At 36.7% G+C, this 27,999-nt stretch overlaps 1 protein-coding gene and 1 long non-coding RNA gene across 3 annotated transcripts in view; one reads left to right on the plus strand and one right to left on the minus strand.

The window, feature by feature from the left end:
- LOC131384605 (uncharacterized) overlaps window positions 1-3,995 on the minus strand; it is a 262,395-nt gene extending 258,400 nt beyond the window's left edge. Inside the window, exon 1 of the long non-coding RNA XR_009215618.1 lies at window positions 3,858-3,995. This is a non-coding gene — a long non-coding RNA (uncharacterized LOC131384605). The remainder of the gene's footprint in view (window positions 1-3,857) is intronic.
- Window positions 3,996-6,993: 2,998 nt separating this feature from the next.
- On the plus strand, window positions 6,994-27,964 carry FERD3L (Fer3 like bHLH transcription factor). 2 transcript variants are annotated; one of them, XM_058446585.1, is made up of 2 exons: window positions 6,994-7,586; window positions 27,905-27,964. In XM_058446585.1, exon 1 carries the CDS (start codon window positions 7,053-7,055, stop codon window positions 7,551-7,553), a length of 501 nt encoding a protein of 166 aa, XP_058302568.1. In that variant the 5' UTR covers window positions 6,994-7,052; the 3' UTR covers window positions 7,554-7,586; window positions 27,905-27,964. The 2 variants fall into 2 exon arrangements, with proteins under 2 accessions (XP_058302568.1, XP_058302571.1); XM_058446588.1 differs by lacking the exon at window positions 27,905-27,964 and adding an exon at window positions 8,606-8,658.
- Window positions 27,965-27,999: the final 35 nt, after the last annotated feature.

Here is a 27,999-nt window from a genome sequence, read left to right on the forward strand (position 1 = left end):
AGACAGAAGCTACAGATTCAGTTGTTTCAGGAGCATTTTTATATTCTCTTTTCACCTCCCCCAACCCATGTGAGATACATATATATGCGTAAATCTAATATACACTCAACAAATTCATATTCACTTATATTTTTGATGGCCTTATCTTGGCAAGTACACATATTAGGTGTACCAGGGTACCAGGGAATATGGAGATAGGCTCAATAAATGGGGCAGGAGTGAGAAAACTATAGCCCAAGGGCCAAGTCCAGCCCACTGCCTAATTTTGTAAGTGAAGTTTTAGAGAACACAGTGATGCTTATTCATTTGCACATTGTCTATGGCTCCTTTTGTACTACAAAACTGGAGTTGAGTAGTTGCAACAGGACTCATGACCTGTACAAACTAAATTATTTACTCTTTCATCCATTAAATAAAATGTTAGCCAATCCCTAAACTACAGCATTCTAGAGTCCTTATTTTTATTTGAACCTAGATTATAATCAAAATGGCAAGAAATTAGTTGGACTATAAGCAAGAATTTTTGAACTATAAATATAGTTCAAAATATAGACAAATCCTAGAATTGATTTCCTTTTATATTTGAATTCTTTTCTTAGCACTCCTAAGAACAGAAAAAGTTCTCATTTAGTTTAGAAATTTTTTCATAAAATGAGTAAGTTTAATAAAATATGATAGTCTTTTCAATAAATGTTTCTGGGTCAATTGAAAACCAAATAAATTTTGACCACCGCCTTCATTACTCATACCATGCAAAAATAATTTCTAGATTGGTTACAGTTCTAAATGTTAAAGAAAAAACAGGCTTTTAGAAGGAAGCATAAAATAATATCTTCATGATGTTAAAATATGTTAAGATTTCTTAAACATGACATAAACAACACTAAGGACTAAAAAATCGTAATTTTGACTACACTAAAAATAAGAACATCTTTTCATCTACAGATATTAAATGATTCATACTTCCTCATTTCAAAATTTACTACAAAGCTACAGTAAACAAAACAATGTGGTTCTTACATAAAGACAGGCAAATAAACCAATGAAATAGAATAGAATGCCCAGAAATAAACCCTCACATATATGGTCAAATGATTTTTGACAAGGATACCAAGATCATTCAATAGAGAAAAGATAGTTTTTTTTTTAACAAACGGTATCAGGAAAACTGAATATACTCATGTAAAAGAATGAAGCTGGACCCTTACCTAACACCATATACAAAAACTACGTTGAAATGGATCAAGGACCTAAACGTAAGACCTAAAACTAAAACCTCTTAGAAAAAAAAAAAAAAAGATTTACAACATAGGATGTGGCAGTGATTTCTTAGATATGATACCAAAGGCCCAAGCAGAAAGAAAATATAGACAAATTGGACTTCATGAAAATGTAAAACTTTTGCGCATCAAAAGACACCATTAATAGAGTAAAAAGACAACTTATAGAATGAGAAAAGTATTTGAAAATCATGTATCTGATAAAAGATTGATATCCAGGATATATAGAGAACATTTTCACTTACATATACATAAAGAAACAATTATTATTTTTCTCAGAATACTTTTCAGATGTATACAGGGTTTCAAAATGTATAACACATGGAATGAATCATAGAAAGTTTTTGTCCAATAAAGGTCTTGGAAAAAAAGAAACAAACAACCCAATTCAAAAATGAGTGAAAGACCTGAAGAGACATTTCTCAAAAAAAAGATATACGAATAGACAATAGGCATATAAAAAGATCCTCAACATCACTAATCATTAGGGAAATGCAAATCAAAGCTATAATAGGATACAAACACACCCATAAAGGTGGCTACTATCTAAACAAACAAACAAACATAAAACAAGTGTTGCTGAGGATGTGGAGTAACTGGAGCCTTTCCACAGTGTTGGTGGGAATGTAAAATGGTAGAGCCACTGTGAAAAACAGTTTCGTGGTTCCTCAAAAAATTAAAACTAGATAGCAGCACAAATGAGCCTGAAGGACATTATGTTAAATGAAATAAATCAGGCACAGAAAAATATGTAGTATTTTTCTTATTCATATGGTCTTATTCACATGTGGGTGCCAAAAATGTTGAGCTCATGAAGTAGAGAATGGAATTGTGGGTTTTCAGAGTCTTGGAAGGGTAGTAGGAGGGGAGGATAGAAAGAGGTTGGTTAAAGAATACAAAATTATTTTTAAAATTAAAAATAGTGTTACCATGTTATTAGCAATTCCACTTCTGGGGACACATCCCAAAAAATTGAAAACAAGGTCTCAAAATGATTTGTGGATATCCATGTTTATAGCAGCATTATTCACAATAACTAAAATCTGGAAGCAACCCAAGTGTCCATCAACAAATGAATGGGTAATCAAAGTGTGGCATACACATACAGTGGAATATCATTCAACCCTAAAAAGAAAGGAAATTCTAATGTGTGTTAAAATATAGATGACTCTTTAGAACATTATGCTAAGTGAAATAAGCCAGTCACAAAAAGACAAATACTGTATAATTCCACTTGTATGAGCTACCCAGAGCAGTCAAATTTAAAGAGACAGAAAGTAGAATGGTGGTTGCCAGGGGCTGAGGAAAGGAGAGAATGAGGAGTTCCTTTTTTAATGAATATGGAGTTTCCATTTTATAAAATTAAAAGAGTTCTTGAGATGGATGATGGTGATGGTTGCATAATATTATGAATGTATTTAATACCACTGAACTGTACACTTAAAAATAGGTAAAGTGATAAATTTTATGTTATATGTATTTTACTGCCATAAAAATTGGAAAAAATATAAATGAATTTTTTTTTTTTTTTTTTTGAGACGGAGTCTCACTCTCGCCTAGACTGGAGTGCAGTGGCGTGATCTCGGCTCACTGCAAGCTCCGCCTCCCAGGTTCACGCCATTCTCCTGCCTCAGCCTCCCGAGTAGCTCGGACTACAGGCACCCGCTACCATGCCTGGCTAATTTTTTTGTATTTTTAGTAGAGACAGAGTTTCACCGTGTTAGCCAGGATGGTCTCGATCTCCTGACCTCGTGATCCGCCCACCTCGGCCTCCCAAAGTGCTAGGTTTACAGGCGTGAGCCACCACGCCCAGCCTGAAATTTTTGAATATACCATAAAGAGAGTGAAAAGGAAAGCCACAGAGTTGGGAGAATATATTTACTTTACATACATCTAACATGGAACTTATACCCAGAATATTCATACAAATCAATTTTTTAAATTAGAAAAATCCAAAAAACATTGGAGCAGTACTTTATTAAAGAGTCAGTAACTAATCGGCTAACATGAAATGGTGCTCAATTCTACTTATCATCAGGGAAATGTAAATTAAAACTGAAATGTGATACCCATACACATCTTTAAGACAGCTTAAATTAAAAAGACAGAAAATGGCAAGTATTGGCGAGGATGTGAAGAAATTGGAACTCCAATATATCATTTGTGACAGTGTAAATTATTACAACCATTTTGGAAAACAATTTTATAGTAACCACTAAAATTGAACATATGCATAATCTATTCCAATTCCAGGTGTATCCCTAACAGGAAAGGATAAATGTACTCACAAAAAGATATGTACAATAACCTCTATGACACTGCTATTTATAGTGACTAAAAATTGGACACTATCGAAATGTCCACCAACAAGAAAAGGAAAGAACAAATAAATAGTGGTATATTTACACAATGAAATACTATTCAACAATGAGAATATGCACAAATTGCATAAATAAAATATTGACTGAAAGACACAAGAGTATACAGAATATAATTTATTTTTATAGATTATGCATATGCTCACTTTGTGAAACAGTCTCAAACTATAAACTTAAGACTTAACTGTTTTTACATTACCTCAAACTTCAAAAAGGCATTCCATTTCTTCATTTGGGCACTGGTTTCATGGACACATTCACTTTGAAAATTCATGAAGCTGCACGTATATAATTTGTGAATTTTAAAGTACATACACTGAGCTTCAAAAAAGTTTACCTAAAATATGAAATGAAAAAAAAACAAAATAAATGGATATATATTCTTCTATCTCTAAAACCAGCCATGGTCACAGCCCCACATAATTTGAAATTGAATAGGAAGAAGACACAGGTCCCTTCTCCAGGTCAGCAGAAGGAGTGCTTATGCCTTTCTCCTACAATCATCACAGACATCTACCTTCGTCATATCTTTATCATTTGCCCTAAAAGTTAATGTTTCTGGAATAATAGAGGAAGGCACATGAGGAAGGAAAGGTAGGGTTTTTTTAATTGTGGGGATTTATATATTTGCTTTACTCCTTGGATGCTTTATTTGTCTACCTTTCTCCCCTTAGCACCATTAAACCCAAGCTTCAGCTCATTCAAGAATTATTGCTTAAGTTATTCTTGGTCATTTTTTTTTCTTTTTGCTTTGATTCTGAACAGCTTAATAGTATAAACAAAAAGTTTTATGTCTAATAGGAATGGTCAATAGAAATAAACTAGATAATCAAATAAGCAAAACTGATTGTCATTTCATAATCATTTCTTGAAATATTTTGAGTAAAATTTGTGAAGGAGTTATCAAACTTTTTATAAATACCTCCCTATAGGTCACTGAATAACTATAAACTATAGGTCTAGAACACAGAGGAAGGGGAGGGAGGGAGAGAGGAAGGAAGGAAAGAAGGAAGGAAGGAAGGAAGGAAGGAAGGAAGGAAGGAAGGAAGGAAGGAAGGAAGGCAGGCAGGCAGGCAGGCAGGCAGGCAGGCAGGCAGGCAGGCAAGAAAGATACATTCCCTTGGCTAAAATCATAAAGGAGTTCTCTCCAGTGAAACTATCTCTTTAGTCTCATGAAGTCTTCTGACTCCCATTTTATGAAATTTTAAATGTAAATATCGACCATGTTTTCCTTCATTAAGTTTTCCAGTGTATTATGTTGTGAAACTAGATTCTCACTTGACGGAGGTGTTTAATCCCCTTGCAAATAGGTTGTAAATGAATAAAAAACAAGTCACTGAGAAGCATTTAACATAATTTAAAAATCAACAATAAATTTGTCCAAATATTTAATAGCATATTAATTTAAACAAGGGTTAGAAAGCATGTTACTACTTTTTTGAAACAAAAATCAGTTCTCCCATTTACTAGCTTCATAGCCACTGTTGACAATCCTATTAGTTTTTATTTTTCAGTCTTCCCTTTGAAAGAAGCTTAGCAAAAATCAACTAAGTAATAACCAAAGATCTCATTCTCTTTAACATCTTCCAGGATTACAAATTTCAATTATTCTCTGCCTGAGTTATCACAATTCAAACTGGAGAATGAAGAGTAAACACAAGCAAAAGAAGATAAAATCTATTAAAAGATCGAGAGACACCAGACACAAATGGGTTAAAAGAAGAAGAATTAAAGGTTATACTGTTTTGATTACACAGAGAGAGGCTAGGAAGAAGAAAATGAATTGAGATTACCTGTTAGAAATAGGCGGTTTCTGGTTTCTGGGAGCTGTCCAATGTACTGAGTGAACCATCATAGCCACGACTTACCCCCTTAATAGGGACTGATGCCCTGGGCAGTTCTCTTTTGAACCGGGATGTTTCTACATTCATCTTTTTAGGCTATTTCTTCTAATCTACCTTTAAAATTATCTTCTAATCTGTCACTTTGACACAATGGGTCTTTTAAATAAATCTTTACACAGTACTGAATAATTAAGTAAACATAGTTATTGGCAAACAAAGAAAAAGAACCCTTTTGTTAAAATATTAGGGATACTAGAGATAATATAAAATGAGTAACTCTTATTTTTCTTATGCCAAATTTAAAATATCTTTCTTATCTCAAAAATAACGATCTAACGATAGCCAAAAAGCTCCCATAAATATACTTCAATAAATCATTGTTTCTGCACTTAAATCTGACTGTAGGACAATACAAATCAATGAGGAAAATACGCCAGATGGAAGTGTTAGGTTTTTTTCTTTGTTCAGGAACAAATACTCGATCCGCAATTTAAAAGTCCGAAGACTCCTCAACAGAGGGTGAGCTGATTGACTCTTTGGCTTATCAAGGGCAAATCGCATTTCTGAAAAGAGCTTGAAGTGGTTTTGTTTTTGAGGAGAGTTTGCTTTGTCCCCCACACTGAAAAGTATACAGCAAAGCCCGAGCATAGAAAATATCCTGAGCTTAAATTTCTCATTTTATTGCCGTCATAACTTTTCCTCTTGGAATAAAATCCCCTATTTTGTATGAGTAGGAGGTAAAGGTAGGGAAAGGAAAGTCAAGTATCTCAATTGTTAGGCTGATTGCATCCAAACAGACTTTGGAAGTCAGGGTTTGTAAGGTGGCAAGAGAGCTATTTGCGATGCCCTGGAAAGAAAAAGAAAGCCGGTTCCAACAGCGACTCTGGGGAATGCACTCTCGGCCCCCCTGCCATGCTTACTTAAGCTAATGGAAGGTCTTGCCTTTCAGCAGCCGCTGCACTGGGATACCAGACAAACAGCTCCCCTGGATCCCAGGCAGGCAGGGCCCCTCTTCAGGACATCATTAAAAGCACATGCACTTGCTCCACATCCATTGGCAGATGGTGGCAAGATTCAAGACTCCTACCCTGAAGTCAAGGAGAAGCCATCGCGGTGGAAAACATCCTCGCTTTGAAAATCCAACACGAAATTAAAGAACTACACGAGTTAAGGAGCCTGGAGAACATTAGTTGGCTGCAGGGGTGAAGACAGACACAAAAAGCACAGCAGGTAAGAGCTGGGGGTTGTTGCCAACAAGGAACTGTCCCGGGTGGCGCAGAGAAAAGGATCTCAAAACTGGAGGCCTGTCCCTTTGAGTCTTCCAAGCGTGCTCAAGCTTGTCATCTTCCATCAGCTTCGAGAGAAGGGACGTTGTCAGAGCATTCCTTATCGGTGCGACTAATCCTGTTATCAGCTTGGTTATAAATATTTAATGTTCCCTGGCCCTTCGATGATGGTGCCCCATCAGATTCAAGGCTGTTAAGAATCCCCACCAGCAGCCTCGCCCCTCCCTGCGGAAAACCGATGAGAGGCAGGGCCAAGCCGAAGCGATGGCGGCCTATCCGGAGAGCTGCGTGGACGCTACGGTGCTGGACTTCGTCACAGACCTGTCCCTGGCCTCCCCGAGACGCCCTCTCCTCTGCGACTTCGCACCCGGGGTCTCCCTGGGGGACCCAGCCCTTGCGCTCCGAGAGGGAAGACCCAGGAGGATGGCGCGGTTTGAAGAGGGGGAACCAGAAGAAGAGGAGTGCGAAGTGGACCAGGGGGACGGAGAAGAGGAGGAGGAAGAGGAGCGCGGAAGAGGTGTCTCCCTATTAGGCCGCCCCAAGAGGAAAAGGGTGATCACCTACGCCCAGCGCCAGGCCGCCAACATCCGCGAAAGGAAGCGGATGTTCAACCTCAACGAGGCCTTTGACCAGCTGCGGAGGAAAGTGCCCACGTTTGCTTACGAGAAAAGGCTGTCCCGAATCGAGACCCTCCGCCTGGCCATCGTCTACATCTCCTTCATGACCGAGCTCTTGGAGAGCTGTGAGAAGAAGGAAAGCGGCTGAGCCTGGTGTGGAGAGTCTGCCCTTCCTCGTCTGGTAGTGCTGGGGTGTGTCAGGACCGGGCACTGGGTGAGGCTAAAGGGCCGGGAGGGACGCCCCAAGACAGAACGTCTGGCCTTTTGGAGGTCGGGGTCGAGATTGTAAGATCCCCACATCCCCTGAGCAGAGTGGCTGCTGTAGAGTTCATATCTACGCGACCGCCCTAAGTGAAGTCGGGGTCACGGGCGAGCGCGGAAGTCAGAGAGCGTGAGGATGAGTCGGGGCCGTTCAGGCTGCTCTTAAGAGCTTCCGTGGGCTGGGTGGGTGGGAAGTGACCCTCCTCGCAAATGGCAGACTTTGGAGCTTCTATAAAATCTAACCTCTCCTCTTTACATTTTTTTTCATAGAGAGAATAAAGTAGAAATTCTTACTTTTTAAAAAGCCTCAAGGGTTGGTGGTACGCCATCCCCAGCAGGCGCTCCAGCGGGCGCCTGCGTGGAAGGTCTGAAGCAGACGCCGCAAGGGTGCCGGGGGTGCGAGCTTTTCTGATAGCCAGAGGGTTCTGTCTGGTCCTCCGAGGCTTGTCCAGGAACTGAGGAAAGGAAATATGGAAGGCAGAGCAGTCGAGAGGAACTGCTGACGAAGTGCGACCTCTGAGAAGGGACACCCTTCCTGTCTTCCATTCCCTCTCCCTCCCGTACCTTCCTCTCTCCCGCGCGCGAGCCCTCTCTCTTCCTTTCTCCCTCCCCTTCTCCACCTAGTTGATCCCAGAGGGACCATAGCTCCTTGTCCCAGGGCCACAGTGGTGTTCATTCAGTGCCTTAGCTAGAGTGCAAATCTACGCTTTGCATCTAAAGTGCAGCATCAGCTTCCGTGTCCCAGGGCCTTAAGGCCCCAGGCCAGTGTAAGGAGCGAGTGCACTCGGGTCACTCCTGGGCCGCAGGGGGCCTTGGGCGCCCTGCAGCTTCGCCACCAGCCAGCGCTACAAACTGTCCCCCGGCCAGGGGTTGGGGTATGAAGGGGCCTGGATCTTTCTAGGAGCAGGGCCGCCTGAGCGCTCACTTTTACATTTTCAGCTGTAGGGAGGAAAGTTAGCTTTCACTCTAATGGCTTCTAGAGACTACCAGGGGAGACAAAAAGTCCAAAGAGGAGATGCCTTCTGACGCCTTGCAAAACGCCTGCCATGCAGATGAGGTTGAAGCGGGTCCATGCTGAGAGGCTGCCTCTAGTTTGGACCTGTGCCATTCCAGGATTCCTGCTAGGTGACGTGCTAGTACCAGAACTGGGGTCTTTCAGAAGGGAGTGGGTAACTGAGGAGGGGAACCCGACTGAATAATGCCCACCTAAACATAAATTCAGTAATCCTAAAGGATAATCCCCAGTGATTATTCCAACACTTTATTTCGCCCCTCATTACACACAGGAATAGGCAGGCGCCTGTGCGAACACACAATTCTCTTAATCACGCTTTCAGAAATAGAATTCATTTCATTAATAAGTAACATATACTCATCCTAGAAATTTTGGAAAACAAAATTTCAAAAAAGAAAAAATTCGAATCATTCCACATTACCATACTATTAGCATTTTCATCTATTTCTTTCCAGTCTTTTTTTCCCTGTGCAGTTATAAATTCAATATATTTAACTAATTCGAGATACGTTGGGACACTAATATTTTTCCACTTGGCATTATAGAAGGTGCAATGTTTTCCCTTAACTTTAAATATTATTCAAATGTGATTTTCATTACCGTATCTTATTGTCATATCCATGTATCACAACACCAGCCCTTTACAGATAGATAGCTATTTCCTTTTAAAAAATAAATGATGCTGCTAAGAGCATTCTTGTAAATGTCTTCTCTGTTTATTATTATTTCATAATATTTGATACCTAGAAGTGAAATTTCTGGATTCAAGTTTGTGGATATAAATGGCCAGATTCCCTTCTTGGTGGGTTCTGCCAGTTCACTCTCCCACCCTCTAGCATTGCAGGGATTTGCCTGTTTCCCAGCCCCTTCATTAGTACTTCGAATATTTAAAACTTTTCTTAGTTTTCCTTTTCATAGGACCTGGATTAGCTCTGAAATGAGCCCCCACTCCCAAGATTTTTTTTACTTTTACTGTGTCTTTCCACCAAGAATTTTTCCAACTCTACCATAAGAACATCAGGATAAACAGGTAAATGAGAAAAATACATAAACAGCTAACACCAAACAACAACAAAGCCCCACAGAGTGTTGTTTTTTCTTATTCTTCCACCAATTCAAGTTCCCCTGGAAATTAAACATCATTCTTTTTTTAAAAATCTTCTGAAAGTGTTGAATAAATAAAAAGAAAAAAAAGTAATTCCAATCTAGGAATTCTTAATATTTTGTTGAAAGAACCAGTTTTGAAAACGAGAAATAAAGCAAAATTATGTAGACCAGGGACCATCAACATTCCTAAGTCCTGAAGAGTAAACACAGCCACCCATTTTCCTTAGTCTTCTCCCTCATATTCTAATACATTTTGTTCCTAGTAAGCAAATAATATTCCTCCAGTGAATACCTCTTCATCATTGTAAATGATACCTAAAAAACTTCTAAATGAAAAGTTATTTTCCTATTATCAATAGAGGAATTATCCACCCTTCTTAAAAAAACTTTAATAGTTTATAAATGCTTTGCTATTTGTAAGTTTACATGTTTGGGAACTGCCTCAAATGTAGTCTTTTAAGATATTTTCATAATAATTTTACTCAGAGTAATTTGAACCCAGGTAAGGATCAGAGTCACATAGAAAGGGATTGACTTATTCCTTTCATCAAATACCAATAGAGGTAAGACAAAATGATCCACGTCCTGAACTTAAATCGAGTATACCTCCATATTCTGACCCTCAACTTTTCTAAGCATTATTTTAATTTTAGTTTTCCTCATGTTAAATGCATAAAATCAGTGCACCTTTAATACAAGCTTTTTGTTTGTTTGTTTGTTTGAGATGGAGTCTCGCTCTGTCGCCAGGCTGGAGTGCAGTGGTGCAATCTCAGCTCACTGCAACCTCCAACTCCGTGGTTCAAGCGATTCTCCTGCCTCAGACTCCCAAGTAGCTGGGATTACAGGCACGTGCCACCACACCCAGCTAATTTTTAATACAAGGGTTTTTGTATGTAATACCCACTACATTAAAATAGTTTTACTATTTATTATCTCCTAAACGAACATTGATAGAAATATGAGTAGATATTGGCTTTTCAGTAACTTCAACCAGGTTTTTTTTAAGACCTAATGGTGTCAGTTACTTCTGGAAAATTAAAATAATTTGTTTTTGAAATCTTAAAGTCATTTGAACATTTAGAATCTAAATACCATCTGAGATGTTGCTTGCAGGTGATTTATTTATATACTCTCTACTGATGGAACACTGCCTTTTGGTCTCAAACTAAGTTCCCCATAGCTATCAGATTACTGTTAGTATTCAGACATGTAAGCCATAAGAAGATCTAAATGAAATCATATTTGAAAGACATAATTAAGCTTTCTGAGGAATCTAAAAATAATCAGAGCCCTTACCATCTACAGGGAGTCATTTAGGCTGATCATCTTTTACAGTTAGTTGCCCAATGCTAAAGCAGATTTTGGCAAAATTAAGTGCTAGAAACTGAACCAAATATTCTGCTAGTACGCATAATTCCTACTTGCAGACATATGATACAATTAAGACCCTTGGATTAGTGTTTATTATCACATTTGTCAGCATTTCCATTATAAAATAGTCTTTTGGGAGATTGATAACATAGCTGTAAAAATCCTGAGATGAAACTTGATAAGCATGATTTTAGGATACATTTTTTTCTTAATTACAGATCTTCAAAGGAAACTTCTAAGGTAAGGAAGCCACAAGTACATTTTACATGTGCAGTTCCAAAATATACCTGATACTTTAAAAAAATTAGAGAATCTATTTAATACAAAATACAAATTAGACTATTATTTTATTTTTATCAGAAAGAGCTAGCAGATTAGTACTGAATGTTAAGTATGAACTTGACTTTTTACAGGATGATATTATTTCATGAAATTATATTTTAAATGTTTTTGGAAAACTGGTGAAGTTTGCTATACATCATTAACTTGGCACAAGTTCACTCAAAGGTTCCTGAACTTTGCCAACATTTTGGGTGAAGTTAGGCCCAATTTCTGGTCAGCACCCTCTCTTCCTGTGAATACTGGACTAAAAAAAGATTACAAAACAAGAGTCAGCAGTTCTGACCATTTTGTTTTGACTTTGGGGTTTCTTTGAATCCAAAGCTTAAAACCAAACCTGGCGGAGGAGGAGAAGGAAAGAAAAGAACCAATGCAAACTGACAGGAATACAATACCAGAAAGGTGGAAAATTTTCTTCAAGTCTCTATAAACCAAAGCCTATAAATTTTCACAACATTTTCTGTGATACCAAATTGTTAGTTCTGTGTCTGTACTACATTTCTTAAAGGAGTATGAGGAAATGCAAAGAAAAATATGAATGTATTTTCAAACACTCTTCATGGCAATATGTGGTAGAATCCCACCCTTAATCTGGCAGAAGGCATGGAACATTCGATATGCTGTGAAAGAATTTGGCAAATACGACATGATGGAAATGATTACAATAAACTGTTTTAGGTTTACTTAGTGCTTTATTGTTTTCAAGGCACCATTCACATACTTTCTCTCATTTGATCTTCACAATTGGATTTCAGCAAGTTCTAGAGTCTCTCTATTAAACTGAGTCATCAGTGTACCATCTTAAACATTCCTTCACTCACTATTGAAATCAGCAAGATACTGGGACTCCCAAAAAGGACCGATGGTCACACATAAGCACCACAGCACTTTGAAAGATATTGCCCTCAAAGATCAAAAGCACCTTAACATGTTCTGTGGATGATAAATTATACAAAAGGCTGGTTTGGTCTGGCTCCCTCAAAGGCCAAATTTTACAACCTTCTATTTCAGCCTGTGTGAAGGAGATTTCCACCTGCAGCCAACAAATGTAGATGACCTCAAAGCAGCTGTTATGGACAGTTTTTTATGATTTCCAGTCTTCAAAAGAGAAGAAAAATGTCTATGAGAATTTGGAAATAGATCAAACAGTTGGTGAACAATAGAAGAAAAAACATCTTCTAAGCGTGTTTGAATGAGTGAACGAATGAATGATAGCACTATTACTTTACTGCAGATAATTTTGTAACTTCTTCAAAAGATAGTAATACAAATCTATATTTGATACTGGCTAGATCTTGAACTGATTGGCTATATTGAATACCAAAGTTCAGTGAAATATTGGAGAAACCAGAAAGGGTCTCAAAGAGAACAAAAAAAAATTGGATTATTGGATCTGAATGAAGTAATATTATCCATAATAAGAAGTAGTAATATCTGTAATAATATAACAACTGTATTGAAAGCTTATGACAGCATATGTTCTAAACACTGTGTTGAGTTCTTTATATGTACTAAACACTGTGTTAAACTTGTAAAGTTCTCATAAAAATTTTAGGATATACACACTATTGTTATTCCCATAGTGATGAGGACACTAAAGAATATGGAAGTTAAATAATTTTTCCAAGTTCAATCAGCTAACAAATACTGAAGTTAAGATTTACACCCAGACAAGGATTTCAGAGACCAAACTCTGAGGGATTAAGATTATTTGGTGATGATTATATGATCATTATATTTAAGTAGAAATATTGTAAAAAATGAAAATTGTCCGTCATCTTTGCATAGTCTTGTGAATCTATAATTACTTCAAAATAAAATTTAAAAATTAAAATAATCAGATAATTACTATGACAATCCTTTGAACCTATAAAACACCATAGTAATATAAATTATCATTAGCTCTAATGAGCCATTCACAGATACTTAACTTATGTCTTGTTCTACTGTAATTTTTCTTCATGTGTTTCATGAAAGTGAAACCAACATTTTGTGCCTGGCATTATGTGGTTTCTGGAAGAAAAATCGAGACTTGTTTTTTCACTCTGACCCTAAAGAATATAGACGAGCACTGAGTGCTTGACACTGGGTTCCTTGGTCTGTGCTGATATTCTTGGTCAGCTACATTCTAAATATGGATTTGTAGTATTTGCACATTCTAATTCTGTTGCTTGCTAAATTAGATTACTAACTTAAAACTTAAACCTACTCATCCTGATTTGTAAAGTGGAAATCATGAACACAGAACTATTTAAAGACTCAGAAGAGATCATATAAGTACAGTGCCTCACACAATATAAAAATTTAGCCAATGCCACTATTGTTGTTTATGTTATTTCAATGTTGAATGTGTGCGTAGGACAAAATGATGATTCAGCCTTTTAGAAAGGCTCATGATAACACATAGAATAGGATTATGAAATACCTGTCCTGTTTCTCCTAAATATAATCAAAGTTTTTTAAGTAATATGACATTTTGTGCCCAATCTAAGTTGCTGCCTTGAACTCTTTTATGTTTTAGAACATATAAATTTAAAGGTAAGGCTTCTGGTCCATGGCATATGTAATCACAATCTTCAGTCTGCCAGGAAGGTCACTGTAAACCCTACGCTCCTGAAATATCGGCCGGGAATGGTGGCTCAGGCCTGTAATCCCAGCATTTTGGGAGGCAGAGGCAGGTAGATAACCTGACGTCCGGGGTTCAAGACCATCCTGGCCAACATGGTGAAACCCCATCTCTACTAAAAATACAAACATTAGCCAGGCCTAGTGGAGTAAGCCTGTAGTTCCAACTACTCCGGAGGCTGAGGCAGGAGAATCACTTGAACTGGCGAGGCAGAGGTTTCAGTGAGCCAGGATGGTGCCATTCCACTCCAACCTGGGCAACAGAACAAGACTCCATTAAAAAAAAAAAAAAAACTCTTAAATTTGCATATAAAGCTTTTTATATGAAAAAGTTACCATACGTTTGGTAAATCCTCTGGGAATTTATTTTCGAGTAAGTAAACTGCCTTATCTAGGCTGATATGAAATCTGAAAACCTAGAACCCACTCAGCCTGTTCAACTGGAAATGAGGTGGTGTGCCATGCTTTGTTTTAGGTTCCCTGAGACATATGTCTCTGTCTACCCAAAAAAGTTAAGACGCTTCTACCTGCCTCCCATAGAAAGGAGTCAGAGAGGAAAAAAGAAAGGGCCTCTTCTTGGTGCATCAGAGAGGCAATGTGAGCCTTGAAGTGGTCTTTGGACATCCTCTGTTGTATGTGCCATTTACACAGTCTTTAAAAATTTGTCACCTAACCTATCCTCTTTATACAAACAGATTTTTTGTTTTTTGCACTTTAACACTAGTGGCTTTATACAATATCATGGCAAAAGCTCTGTATTCTTTGGCCTAGGTTTACCCGCAATCTAAGTAACAGTTTTTGCAAAGATAAAATTGGCGTTCACTTGCACATAATCTCTCAACATTTAAAAATGCATAGCTCTTTTTACATATGTACCATGTTATATAATAAATTTTCCTCCTTGCCTAGAAAGTTAAAAGGAGAATTATTAAATATCCCATTTCTTTTAAAAGCTTTGATTCAACTCAAGTGGTTCATTTGAGGGTTGACGGTAAAGAGCTTTCCGAAATGTACTAAAATGTTTCCAATTTGGGAAACATACCCAATTTCAAATATTCTGACCATCGGTTCATATTTTTGGCCAAATAATGTGGTGAGTATAGTTAACAAGCATTTGACAAGTAGTGGTTTTGTTAATTGTAGATCTTATTGAACAAGCCATGCCATTTCTTTCATCACTATTTATTTGCCTAATCTCACCAAAGCCCATTAAAATTAAAGCAGATGAGTTCAGTTAAAAAATATATATTGGATGCCATTTTGTTTCAGATGACAGAACCACAAATTAAACTTCATACCCTTTATTAGTATACTACATTTCATCAAATTCAGTCAACTGCTTCTAAAGTTAACATAAAACAGGCTGAAAAAGGCCCAAACTCAAAGCATTACATAACAAAACACAACAACTTCTTCCCAAATTACATGCACATGAATATATGCATCATACTTCAATCCAAACCTCAGGGTCCTTACACTGAACACCCTCAGAACTTCTGCTTCTCAATTCCACAATCCCCCTACTCCCTGCTGATTGTATGATTCACACATGGAAACATACATACATGCAAAACCAAAGTATTTCAATCAGAGTGCCTTCGTGTGTATTTTAGAATGAATTCTGCATATGTAAAGTCTTTTTTGTTTGTTTGTTTTTTGAGACAGAGTCTCACTCTGTTGCCTAGGCTGGAGTGCAGTGGCAAGATCTCGGCTCACTGCTACCTCTGCCTCCCGGGTTCAAGTGATTCTCCCACCTCAGCCTCCCAAGTAGCTTAGATTACAGGCAACTGCCACTATGCCCAGCTAATTTTGTATTTTTATAGACAGGAAGTTTCACCATCTTGGCCAGGCTGCTCTCGAACTCCTGACCTTAAGTGATCCACCCACCTCAGCCTCCCAAAGTACTGGGATTACAGGCATAAGCCACTGCACCTGGCCTGTAAACTGTTTTTATTCCTAGCTCAAACCTTAAAAAGGATTGACTTTTCTTCCTTTTCCTCCATGATTTGGTAGGCAGTTTTACTCTTTTTTCGTAATAGATGTCTCTTTCTTGAATAATTTATGTCTTAATAATAAGGATTATTGAATATTTCTGTCTATTGTAACCAAAACAGGTATTTAAGTGAGCATCAGTATTTTTCTATGCATTGAAAACGAGCCCAGGAATTTTGCTAGTTCTTCACCAAACGTTGGCCCCACATATGTATATCAGGTCTAAATATAACTACTAAGACCAACAGCCAGAAAATGGTAGAAAAGAAAATGTCTGGAATTGCTATTCTGAAAACCTACAGAACACTCATTGATTAGATGAGGGTCATTGACTCAATAAGAAAAACGGAATTTTCCTTGGGAGTAAGACTGTTTCTTCTTGGGGAGATTCAAGAGTATCTGAAAGTTCAAATAATTTACCATATCAAGAAAGGAGTTAGAAGGGATTCAAGAATGCTCTCTGAACCTTGGCTCTGATTGGGAAGATCTAAGTCATATGTATAACATTATGACATTTTGTGTATTCTTACAACTTGCCTACAAAAATTTCACTTGTAGGAATTTAGCCTAAGGAAATAATCAAAACCATGCACAAAGATGGCACTACAAAATATGCACCGCAGTTTTGTTTATAATATCAAAATATGGAAAATAGCCTAGATGTCTAAAAAAGTTAAGTCCTTAATTAAAATTGTTGCATCCATTAAAAGGATGAGTTATCAAAAAAGTTTGTACTGCAGAAAGGTAATTCCAAAAACTGATAAGAAAAAAGTATTTTATAAAGCAGTGTGTAAGGCGTAATTTTATTTCTGCTTCATATGAGAACATGTATATCTGTGAATGTGCATATTTTTATATCTATAAATATAAATGTTCATTTTATATATGCTAGAGGGGGACTGATCATTTTTTGTGCTTGTTTGTATTTTCCTGGTTTGTAATCAGGCCGTCCTTTTGTAATCAGAAAAATAATAAAGTTATTTTAAACTAAAAAGAGCAACACAACAATACAATTTATGATATCTACTCTTAGTTGAAGAGCAGGATCTAGTTATCTAGGTGAGAACTCTTGTCTTTTTAACTCTAAAACATTTGAGGTAGGTATTTAAGATGCTTAGCAGTTATATTGTATACCTTTTTTTTTTTTTTTGGATACTTGAGAGTAGACCCTTCCCAGCACACTACAGGCCCCTTTCCAATCATTGTCCGTCTCTTCTTGCAAGAATATTCAGTATCCTGACTTCTAATAGCCTAGTTTCCCAGTTTTTGTATTGTTTTACATAAAAGAGATCATTGGTTTTGGGAAAACATTGATTTTCTATTTTTTTTTTTTTTTTTTTTTTTTTGAGACGGAGTCTCGCTCTTTCGCCCAGGCTGGAGTACAGTGGTGCGATCTTGGCTCACTGCAAGCTCCGCCTCCCGGGTTCACGCCATTCTCCTGCCTCAGCCTCCCAATTAGCTGGGACTACAGGCGCCCGCCACCGCGCCCGGCTAATTTTTTGTATTTTTAGTAGAGATGGGGTTTCACCGTGTTAACGAGGATGGTCTCGATCCCCTGATCTCGTGATCCGCCCACCTCGGCCTCCCAAAGTGCTGGGATTACAGGCGTGAGCCACCGTGCCCGGCCGAAAACATTGATTTTCATTTATAAATCTGTCTTCAACAAAACATGTATTCTGACAGCTTTCCCCAAAAAAGGAAGTTAAAATTAATTAGAAAGATAAGGATTAAATTTACCATTAAATACTCAGAGTTTAAAATTTTAAAGGAAAACCATTTAACAAACATGCTCTTTCATTCTACTGACACTTAAATGGAAAATTTGATTAAACGTTAAGGGATTTCATCTAAAACACAGCTCAGTTTATCTATAATTTACACACAAACACCTTCCCCAAAACAAACAGGTAACAGTAATCTATACTAACACTAAGGCATTTATTGACTAGTCAGGAATACACTTAACATTTCTAATGAAATTCCAGACTTTTAAACAATTAGCAAACAGTTTTTCTTCCTACTTAGCCCCAGCGTGTGTGTTGTGTGTGTGTGTATGTGTGTGTGTGTGAAGGTGCATAGAAATTGTGTAAAATTTAATATTTACTTTCTAAAAGAATATATTAGAACCTGATAAATGTGATCTCCGAAAGCTTTTACAAATTCATATTCACATGTTCATATGCATATGCATTTTAACATATTTTGCACATTCATGTTTTGAAAACTCCGCCACAGAACAAAAGAAAAAAAATCAACTTTTCTAGCATAATTTCAAAATATTTAAAATCTGAACTGCTTTTAATAACTTGTATTGTTTTTAACATGTGACATTTTATCCCCATTAGTAATAACAGATGTCTAATGCATTAAAAAGGAAAATCCTGCACATGTGTTGAAATAGAGGACTGTACTGAAAGGAAAGCATGTGCTTTGATTTATATTAGTCAAAATTTAGATACTGTACTTGGCGCTATTTCAGGAAATGAAAAGGTGAGGAAACAGTTATATACCAGTAAACCAGAACAAAAAATCTCCTCAGAAACCAAAACAGTTTGCCACTTATGCTAAATTAATACCTAGAATATGGTCATATTAGCCCCGAGAGAGAGCTAATTCTAACAAAACAAAACCCTATCCATTGATTCATGTGAATTATATTGTATTTACAATTATTCTTTGTTCACATTTAATTGTCAAAAATTAATCAGTTAATTACATAATCAGAGATTATGAAAATTTGGGTGAATTCTAAAAAGAAAAAGGTCACGAAAACAAGTGTTTACTTACTGTTCTCTGACTCCATTATCTTCACTACTGGTGTAAAGGAACACAAAGGGCAAATTCAAAAATAATGAGCCATAAATCCAGTATTATTTGTCTGGCTGGTTTCTGCGTCTGCTTTTAAAGGAACCTTCTCTCCTGCGGACTGTTCCAGTGAGCTGTTGCCACCCCCACTGCAGCCAGTGCAGAGAAAGGCACCTCAAAGCCAGGGGGCAGAGCAATTAATTCACAGGACAACTACTGGGTGCCAGCTGTTTACATAAGTTACGCCATTCAAACCTCACAAAGACTTACTAAAAAGGATATTAATATATCCACCTTACACAGAGAAAAACAAATTCAAATTGGTTAAAATAGCTTGTTCACGCAGAGACAAAGGTGGAGCCAGATTTTGACTCAATTGTTACCTTCTCTAGAGGTAAACTTGACAAATGTCGGCATAATGAAAGCTCCCCGTCCATAACAATTAGGCATAGGTTTGCATACAATCTACAATCCTCGCAAATATGGACCAGAATTGCTGGAGTGGCCAGCAATTTACAAGCATAAACAGAAGGACTCCTTTACAAAGTTGCTGGTAGTTCCTCTGTTTTCTATTTATACTACTTTTCAAATAGCATATCTGTTGCTACTGAGATGATTTCTACTTCATAAAATTCGTACGATGTTTCCCTACTCTCATTTTATATATTAGTACTGCTTTGTGTTCACAGAGTGAGAAAGAAATAGTTCCTTTAATCTGAATTGGGCTATTTCTTAAATGCTTCAGAAATACATCTACGTTTATGTGTGTTTATATGTGTTTGCTATATATATGTGTGTATATATGTATATGTATATATATGTGTGTATATATATGTGTATATACACACATATATATACAGCATCGCCCTGCCTGTGCTATAATAAAAAGATTATTACTGCAAGACCATATAACACTTGTTATTTCCTTTAGGTGATACATTTTATTAGAGTACTTCATTATTAATAATAAATATGATAAATAGGGTACTTTAGCTGACAACATAACATTATCATATTAATGCCTAGAGCATGAATATGAGAGACAGGAAAAAATATGACTATTAGATAAACCCATTCTGTGTTTTAGCCCAGGTCTGGCCCACTACAGTCAAACTTTATATCAATACTTTGTACAATTTAATTGAGATGAATTTCTAATGGTAAAATTTGAGCATTATAACAAAGAACATTTGTGTGAAATGTTTGTTTCATTATCTCAACAAAAGAGAAACACAACTTCTGAGTGAAAAACTGTTTTATGTCATATGCAGTGCTAGTATTAAAAAAAAAAATTGCTAAGTTATACTGTCATACCCAAGGAGCCCAAATCAATGACAAGAGCTGCACTGAGTTCAGAGATGCTAAAGAGTCCTGGCCGAGAGGACAGCGTGAACACAACCTAAGTAAACACCTTTTAAGAGGAAAGAACACTACTCAGACAAACAGTAATTTTCAGTCTGAGGTCAGGGGGAAACCCTTTATGGAGGCTCATACGAAATGTATTACCAAATGGATCAAGTGGCAAAGTGAATACAATTCTCAAATTTATGGCATTTAATTCAGAAATAAGGTTCTCTTGAAATAAAGTTCCAAGCATTGGGAGAATTTCCAAGTCAGATGATGTGATTTATACCATTTTCTTCATCAGCTTGAAGTATAATGCCATTATTGCATCTATGATTTTGCAGATGTTCTTTAAGAGTACTCCACTCTTTCATAAATCTAACATTTTTAATACTCTGACTGATTTGCTACAATTTAGCTGTAGTTGTTTTTTAATGCTCATATATCATTAGTAATTGGCTTTCAATGTATTGTACTGTATTACCATTCTACTAGTTGTTCATTTATCATTCATGGCACAAGATAAGTAGCTATGAATAACAATAACTTTTTAAAAATCATAGCTGTCTTCCTCTCTCTCTGTCTCTCCCCCGCCCCCCTTGTCTTCAGTCTTTTTTCACTTTAGTGACTACATTTCCTATGCTGGTATATAAAATTAAAAGTTTCTTTTCAAGATTCTTTTCTTCTATAAAAATGAATGCAAATTATATGTTTTCTACAGAAATTATATAGAAAGAAAACATGAAGATATATTTTATTTCAGCTTAATAAAGTTATTGGGCTACATAAATGTCTCCTTTGGGAAAGAGGGGTTGACAAAATGATCAAGAAGGTGAACAATTTCCTGATTCCCCTTTCCCAAGTCAAATGTTCATGGTCATTCTTACGTGTAGCCCTAAACTGAACAAGCATATAAATGTCATAGTGAGGAGAGAGTGAAAAGCAGAAATAATGTAGGCTCAGTTTACATTTAAATTGGACAGGATCAGATTGAGTTTTCTTGCTCTGTTCAGCATCCAATTCTTGTGCTAACTTTCATTACCAATTTAATAAAAATCTATCAAATATTTATTGGATGCTTACTATGAACTTGGCTCTGCTCACCACAGTTTTCTAGTTTGGTTAGGAGTTCATAGTAGAATGAGGGACATGCACTTGGCCAACTTGAGTAGATATTGGATGAGATGTGGGGGAATTAGTAACATGAGCCACTAGGATGGGATAGAAGAAATACAGTTAACATATTGTAAATTCTATACTGTTTTATATTTAAATGTCCATAAATTGAGATTGCAGGGGAGAGCAGCATTGGCAGGCTAAGCAAAATGGTGTATAACTAGCATGAAGAATATGAATAGAATTAAAAGAGTAAATTCTAACTTTTGAGCCAAATTTAAGCCAAGGATCACGCCTACTTCCTTCTCCACATGAGAAAGGGCCTGTTTTAATTATCTGACAATATTTATTGTCCCCTTCTTTGTCAGCAATAGAACCTGCAGAGGTTATGCTAAACATGGCCATCCAGCTATAGGTACATTTCACAGCCTCACTTGCAGTTAGCTGTGGCCATGTGACTAAGATTTAGCAATAGGAAATGAGCAGAAGTCACATATGTAATTTTTAAATAGTTCCCCTTAAAAAAGCAAGGAGACATGTCTTCCCCTTGCTTCTCTCCTTTCCCATTGGCTAGAATGCAAAATTGGCATGAGACCTGGAGTGGTCTCTTGGTCCATGAAATTGAAGCCACATTCTGAGAATGGCAGAGCAAGAAGTTAAATCTCCAACATGGCTGAGCCACTGCTACACCAAGCCTGTAGCACCTATCCAAATTTAAAAATAAAAAACCGCCTTGTTTAAGCCACTATATTTTGGGATCTCTTTGTTACAGTCCCATATCCTACCTAATGTATGTCTTCATCCCAGGTGCCTTGAGGTAGTGCCTGACACATAATAAGGTCTCATTTAATACTGTGAACCACCAAGGAACAGAATGGTTCCAAAATACCCACAAGATTTTTAAGCCTATGGCTAGAATACAACTAGGCAAAGACCAAGCTGAAATTCTTATGAGCATATTAGGCTGACATGAGAGAGGGGGTGCTACACACAATGCCTTGTTCCCACTCCAGCTTATAACACATAAGCTGTTCCTCACCCCCTTACTTCATCTCACAAGGTATTATTCTGATGTTTCAGACCAGAAAAGCAATCCAACTACATAAAATGAAAGAGAACATGACATGTGATGGAATAGAACGCAGTCGTATACATTATGAAATACAATTCAAAGTTATGTTTATTCCATGACAGTGTGAACAGTATAAATTTAAATGCAATAATGTTTTCCAAAGATACAGTAAAATATATCTTACCTAAATTCAAATTTTAAAATTATAAAAAATGTTGCCTACTTTTACATTATGTCTGATATGACTTTCTCTCTTTGACAATTCAATTCAATACTATTAGATTTGAACTATTTGAACTAATAGTATTGAATTATACCATTAGTTCTATACTACTGAATTGTGCTATTAGTTTAAATATAATAGTATTGAATTACAGATGATGATGATGATTGAATGGTTACTTATTATGTCCTTACCTCCAATGAGGGGCAAGAAAGCATTCCAGTTAAACATGCCTTCCATTTAAGATTTGTTGAGTTCAGTGATTCTCTCAAAAGATTATCACCTCACTGGTAATCTAGATTATAGCATTTTATTATCAAATTTCAGGAAGCACAATCTCAAATCACTTCTCAACAATTTCAATGTATCAGCTAAGAAAGACAATATTTAGAAATGATGACTAGAAGAATATATATAACTCTAGACACTCAAAAACCTATAGCAAGATTAAACCACACAATCAGAAAGAATTAGCCTTTGGTAAAAATTACTTGGAGTAAATCATTTTTGCCACCATATCATAAACCTATATTAAGTGACATTATTAAAAAAAAAACAGTTCTGGCCAGATATGGTCATTCACACTTGCAATCCCAGCATTTTGGGAGGCTGAGGCGAGTGAAATGCTTGAGAGTCCAGTTCAAGTCTAGCCTGGGCAACATGGCAAGACCCTGCCTCTACAAAAAAAAAAAAAAAAGCCAGTACTATGAAACTTAGTGGATATTTAATATGCGTGTGTTGTCAAGGAGTCAAGGATACTGTCCTTGATGATATTCAGTGCTTATTTCTCCATGAACTTAAGTGAAAAAACTTTTTTTCAGGTCACAATACCAAGAATAGTTGGGATTCTTCTGGACAGTGCATGTGTGTGTGTACACATATTTCCTTAGAGGCCCTATGAATCTTCACAATTGTTTGTAAAACCTGTTCACATTATTTACTAGACTTTCTTAGAGATAGTTGTCTGACTTACCACTACAAAATACATGACATTAAATATACATTCTGAGGCTAAGTTTTATATTCTTCATATTCTTCTCTTTTTGATTAATTTATCTCACTTGTCTTTAATGTGTCTTATTGCTGAGTTTTTAAAATTCATGTCATCTATCTCAAGTCTGTTTCTGGAATTAAGTTCATATTTACAAATACATGAATACTTTTATAAGATATACTTCTTGTTTAAGAATGTGTTGTTTCTTTTTGTACTTACTCTTGTTGTCTTTTTTTGTAACAATTGATTAGATTTAAATCTCTATGTTTATTTGTACCATTGCTCACCACAGTTCTTGGAAGTGAGATTCTCAATAAGTAAAAAAATTCTTGACTTTGTTTTTATAAGGGAACAAAATGGTATTTCCATAGTCCTTTCATGCTTCGTGTAGTAACACGCAATCTTAGCTGGGTATATGAACTGGCTGGACAACATCCTTTTGACATTTTTTCTTTATGGAGAAAACCTAAAAAGCCTGTTTTCATTCCTTTACAGATAAATTTTCCTCCGCATGCTTATAGGATGGCTTCTTTGTCTTTAATGGTCAACATTTTTCTGAGAATATTTATGGATATGAGTCTACTTTCATTAACTTTGCTCAGAATACAATGTGCTATTCTGCTTTATAAACTCTGTTTTTTTTTGTTTTTCCTGCTCTGGAGAATTTTTTCTATTATGTCTTGCATTATTGCTTCTTCTCAATTTGTCTTAGTCTTTTCTTAGGAAAAGTAATTATCTCTGATTTCACAAATATTACCCTTCTTAAAATTATACTTTCTCCATTAATCCCTATGTCCCTTCCTTGTTTTATTTTTTTTTTCTTCATAGCAGTATTCACCATCTTTTTCAGTTTCAGTCCTCATCTCTTCCTCACACAGACTCACTCCTATAGTGATCTCCAATTACATAGCTTCAAATGCTATCCATACTGATTAATTCCAAATTCTATCCTGGAGCTCCCAACCCAGAGCTCTCTCACAAACTTGAGATGCACATATCCAACTACCTGCCCAACAATTCTACTTGAATTTCTAGCTGACAACTCAAAGTTTGCATATCTAAAGCTGAACTCTCTATCTCCCTTGAAATGTGTTGCATTCACAACCTTCTCCATCTCAGTGGTTGCCGACATACCCTTTATTTTGCATGGATCAAAAGACTTAGTGTCACCCTTCATTCCTCTCTCTCACACCTCGTCTTACCTTTAACGAATCCTGTTGGCTACTTTCAAAATATATCTGCAATCTTATCATTTCTTTCCAACTCCAGTTCCACCACTACCACTCAAGTTCAGTCACAATCACCTGTTATCTAGATTATTGCAATGGCCTCCTAACTTGTTTCTCTGTTCCCCTAAAGAAAAGCCCGTACATGCCATAGACACTGACCAGTTTCCAGGTCAGCATTATTCATTCCTGCTGCACAAGAATGGTGTGGTCAAGTGAATACTCATGAGTTCTGAGACTGCTGATGGAGTGACATTGACATATTATGACCAGAATGCACCACTCCTTAAATGTTTGGACCATCCTGAGAAATCAGAAGAGTATAGAATTGATGTTTTCCGCAGTCAAAGAAACACTCCTTTCCTATTCTAATTACTACAGCCACTGATTGGGAACTCCCTTGGTATTTTCTCCCTACTGTTTTATTACACAAATCTTTGGCTTTTGAAACTACACAAGTGAAAGGTTCTTCTCCTCTTCCAGTTCAGGGTCAACTAATTTAATTTATTCTCTCCAAAGAACATAAATAATTTACAGATGGTCTCTGCTTTATTGTAGTTCTTTTTACTTCTCATCAATACTTGTACTGTGTCACATCCTTCTGGTTCTATGATACAAAATACAATATTGTCCCAATTACTCATTATTGTACTTGGGCAAGCAGGGCCAGATATGTTCATTGGGTAATTCCAGAATCCAGAAAGAAATATTCTCTAAATTAATATTTCTAAAGAAGTGTTTTTTAATCTCTGATTTTAAGTAACAGATATTACTTGGTTTTACTATTTGTGCATATTAGCTAAAATGCAGGTTTAAAGTAACACTGAGGTAAATTGAGAAATATTTGACCTATGGAAGACTGAACTTCTTGTAATTCTCCAGAGAGAATAATAATCAATACACAAGAATTTATGAAGTATCTATTTTGCACATTACGGAGTCCATAAGTAATATGAGAAGAGTCTGTGTTCTTGCGGCAATTAGGCTACTTGGGAAGAAAATCCTAACACAAATGAAACAGACTCCAGTTATGAGCCATTGTATGCCAAATTGTCCCACAGAGAATCTTAGTGCTACAAACTCTGGCAATGTCATCTCTATTAGAGTTTTGTGAACTGTCCTGCATGCAAACCAACTTCCTACTATTGGTGAATATCCAGTCTGTCAGTCTTGTTGGGAGACTGCTCTCCTCTCATAATCACTCGGATGAAGGAGATAGTGGGCTAAGAAAAACAGAGGAATCGATGATGGCTCTTAGGCTTTTAGGCTAAACAGATAAACAATTTACCAAAATTTACTGATTTGCAGGGGTGGAAGCAATAGGTTATGTGAAAGTGACAGTAGTGAGATGTCTGTGAGAATCCCACATTGTCATATGAAGTAGACAGTTTAATATAATAGTCTTTACCTCAACAAAGATGTGGCCCAGTATAGAAACTGAAGAAATCATATGTGTCCTGTTACCATTCTTTCACAGGCAGGGCATAGATAAATTATAAAACTTCCAGTTGATGTCCCCAGTGTGCACTTTGTGGCTTCGGGTGGTAATAGATGGATATAGAAATAGTTGCTCTTCAAACAGAAATGGCTCATCAATTAATTTCCTCATTTACCCTTTAAAGTGCAACTTTTGCATTCAGAATTGAGGGTAAATGCTTCATTTCAGTCTACAAGGTCTTGCATAACTTAGTTCTCAGTTAAAACAATAATAAAAAGCATGTACGAAGTACCAGGCACCATCTTAAGGGGTTAGCACTTAGGAATTTAATCATCACAACCACCTAATGATGTACATTATTTTCTCCCTTTCACAGGAAGCATGGAGGGGTAAGTAACTTATCTAAGGTTAAACAGGTAGTGAGAAGTTGAGCCATATTTGAACCCAGGCTGACTGCCTCTAGAATCCGGGCTGTAATCCACTACTCTACTCTCTTCAGCCACTCTGCCTTGCCAGAAAAGAAAGAGTTGCTCTGGACTTCTGAAACCTCTTCTAGCTCCAGTATTCTATGATTTTATTCAAGTGCATTTTGTAAGCAGTTTCTCCAGTCCTCGATTGTGATGTGTTAAAAGTTTGACAATAAGTTAAAGTAGAATTAGATTCCTTTTTGTTCTATTTTTATTCTGCTTTCATTCTATCAAATTATTCCAACAATATGAACTTCTGCTATACCTAGTAACCCATGGGAATGATACAAGATAAAGCAGTTGTGATTGCTACTGTACTCACAGGTAAAATTAAATAATCTTTCTGCTAAATTTTCTCTTAAAATTCTTTCTCTTCCATTTAAAATATGTGTTAAAATTTCTACAAAATTACCATAGAATATTTTAATGAATCTCTATTTAAAATCTGGGTGCCCAACATTCATATAAGAATCAACATAATGAAAATAACACTGAATTAAAGTTATATAAAACTAGAAGTAGAGTTTGTTCTTTCTCATAATTAAATCAGATTGTAGTATATTTTAGAGGATGTCCCAGTTAAAACAAATTAAGTATAATTCACTTACAGTATCTACTTGTTCCTCAGATAGTCCAAGTCTGCTCACGTTGTTCAGAATTAATATCTTTGTCTTTTTTTTAATTTTTTTTTTTGAGACGGAGTCTCACTCTGTTGCCCAGGCTGGAGTGCAGTGGCGTGATCTTGGCTCACTGCAATCTCCGCCTCCCGGGTTCACACCATTATCCTGCCTCAGCCTCCCAAATAGCTGGGTCTACAGGAGCCCGCCACCAGGCCCGGCTAATTTTCTGTATTTTTAGTAGAGTCGGTGTTTCACCGTGTTAGCCAGGATGGTCTCGATCTCCTGACCTCATGATCCATCCACCTTGGCCTCCCAAAGTGCTGGGATTACAGGCGTGAGCCACTGTGCCTGGCCCTTTGTCTTTCTTTTAATTTATACATAACTGTTACTTTCTTCCTGTCCAAAATTTGGCTGTAAAGTTAAAATTGCGTTAAGATTGCTTAAGACCGTTAATGGATATTTTTGTTTTCCCGGTCTTCATTAGATACACTTCATATTTCCTGGAAATATTCCTACTCTTGATGACAACTATGTCTCTACAGCCCATTACAGTTAAAACGAAGAGCCTATGCAATACTT

Source organism: Hylobates moloch, unplaced genomic scaffold (assembly GCF_009828535.3).
Source record: "Hylobates moloch isolate HMO894 unplaced genomic scaffold, HMol_V3 SCAFFOLD_1, whole genome shotgun sequence".
NCBI classification, from domain to species: Eukaryota; Metazoa; Chordata; class Mammalia; order Primates; family Hylobatidae; genus Hylobates; species Hylobates moloch.

Bases quoted from the DNA above. Each gene is read 5' to 3' on its own strand.
- FERD3L (XM_058446585.1), top strand. From the start codon at position 7,053: ATGGCGGCCTATCCGGAGAGCTGCGTGGACGCTACGGTGCTGGACTTC.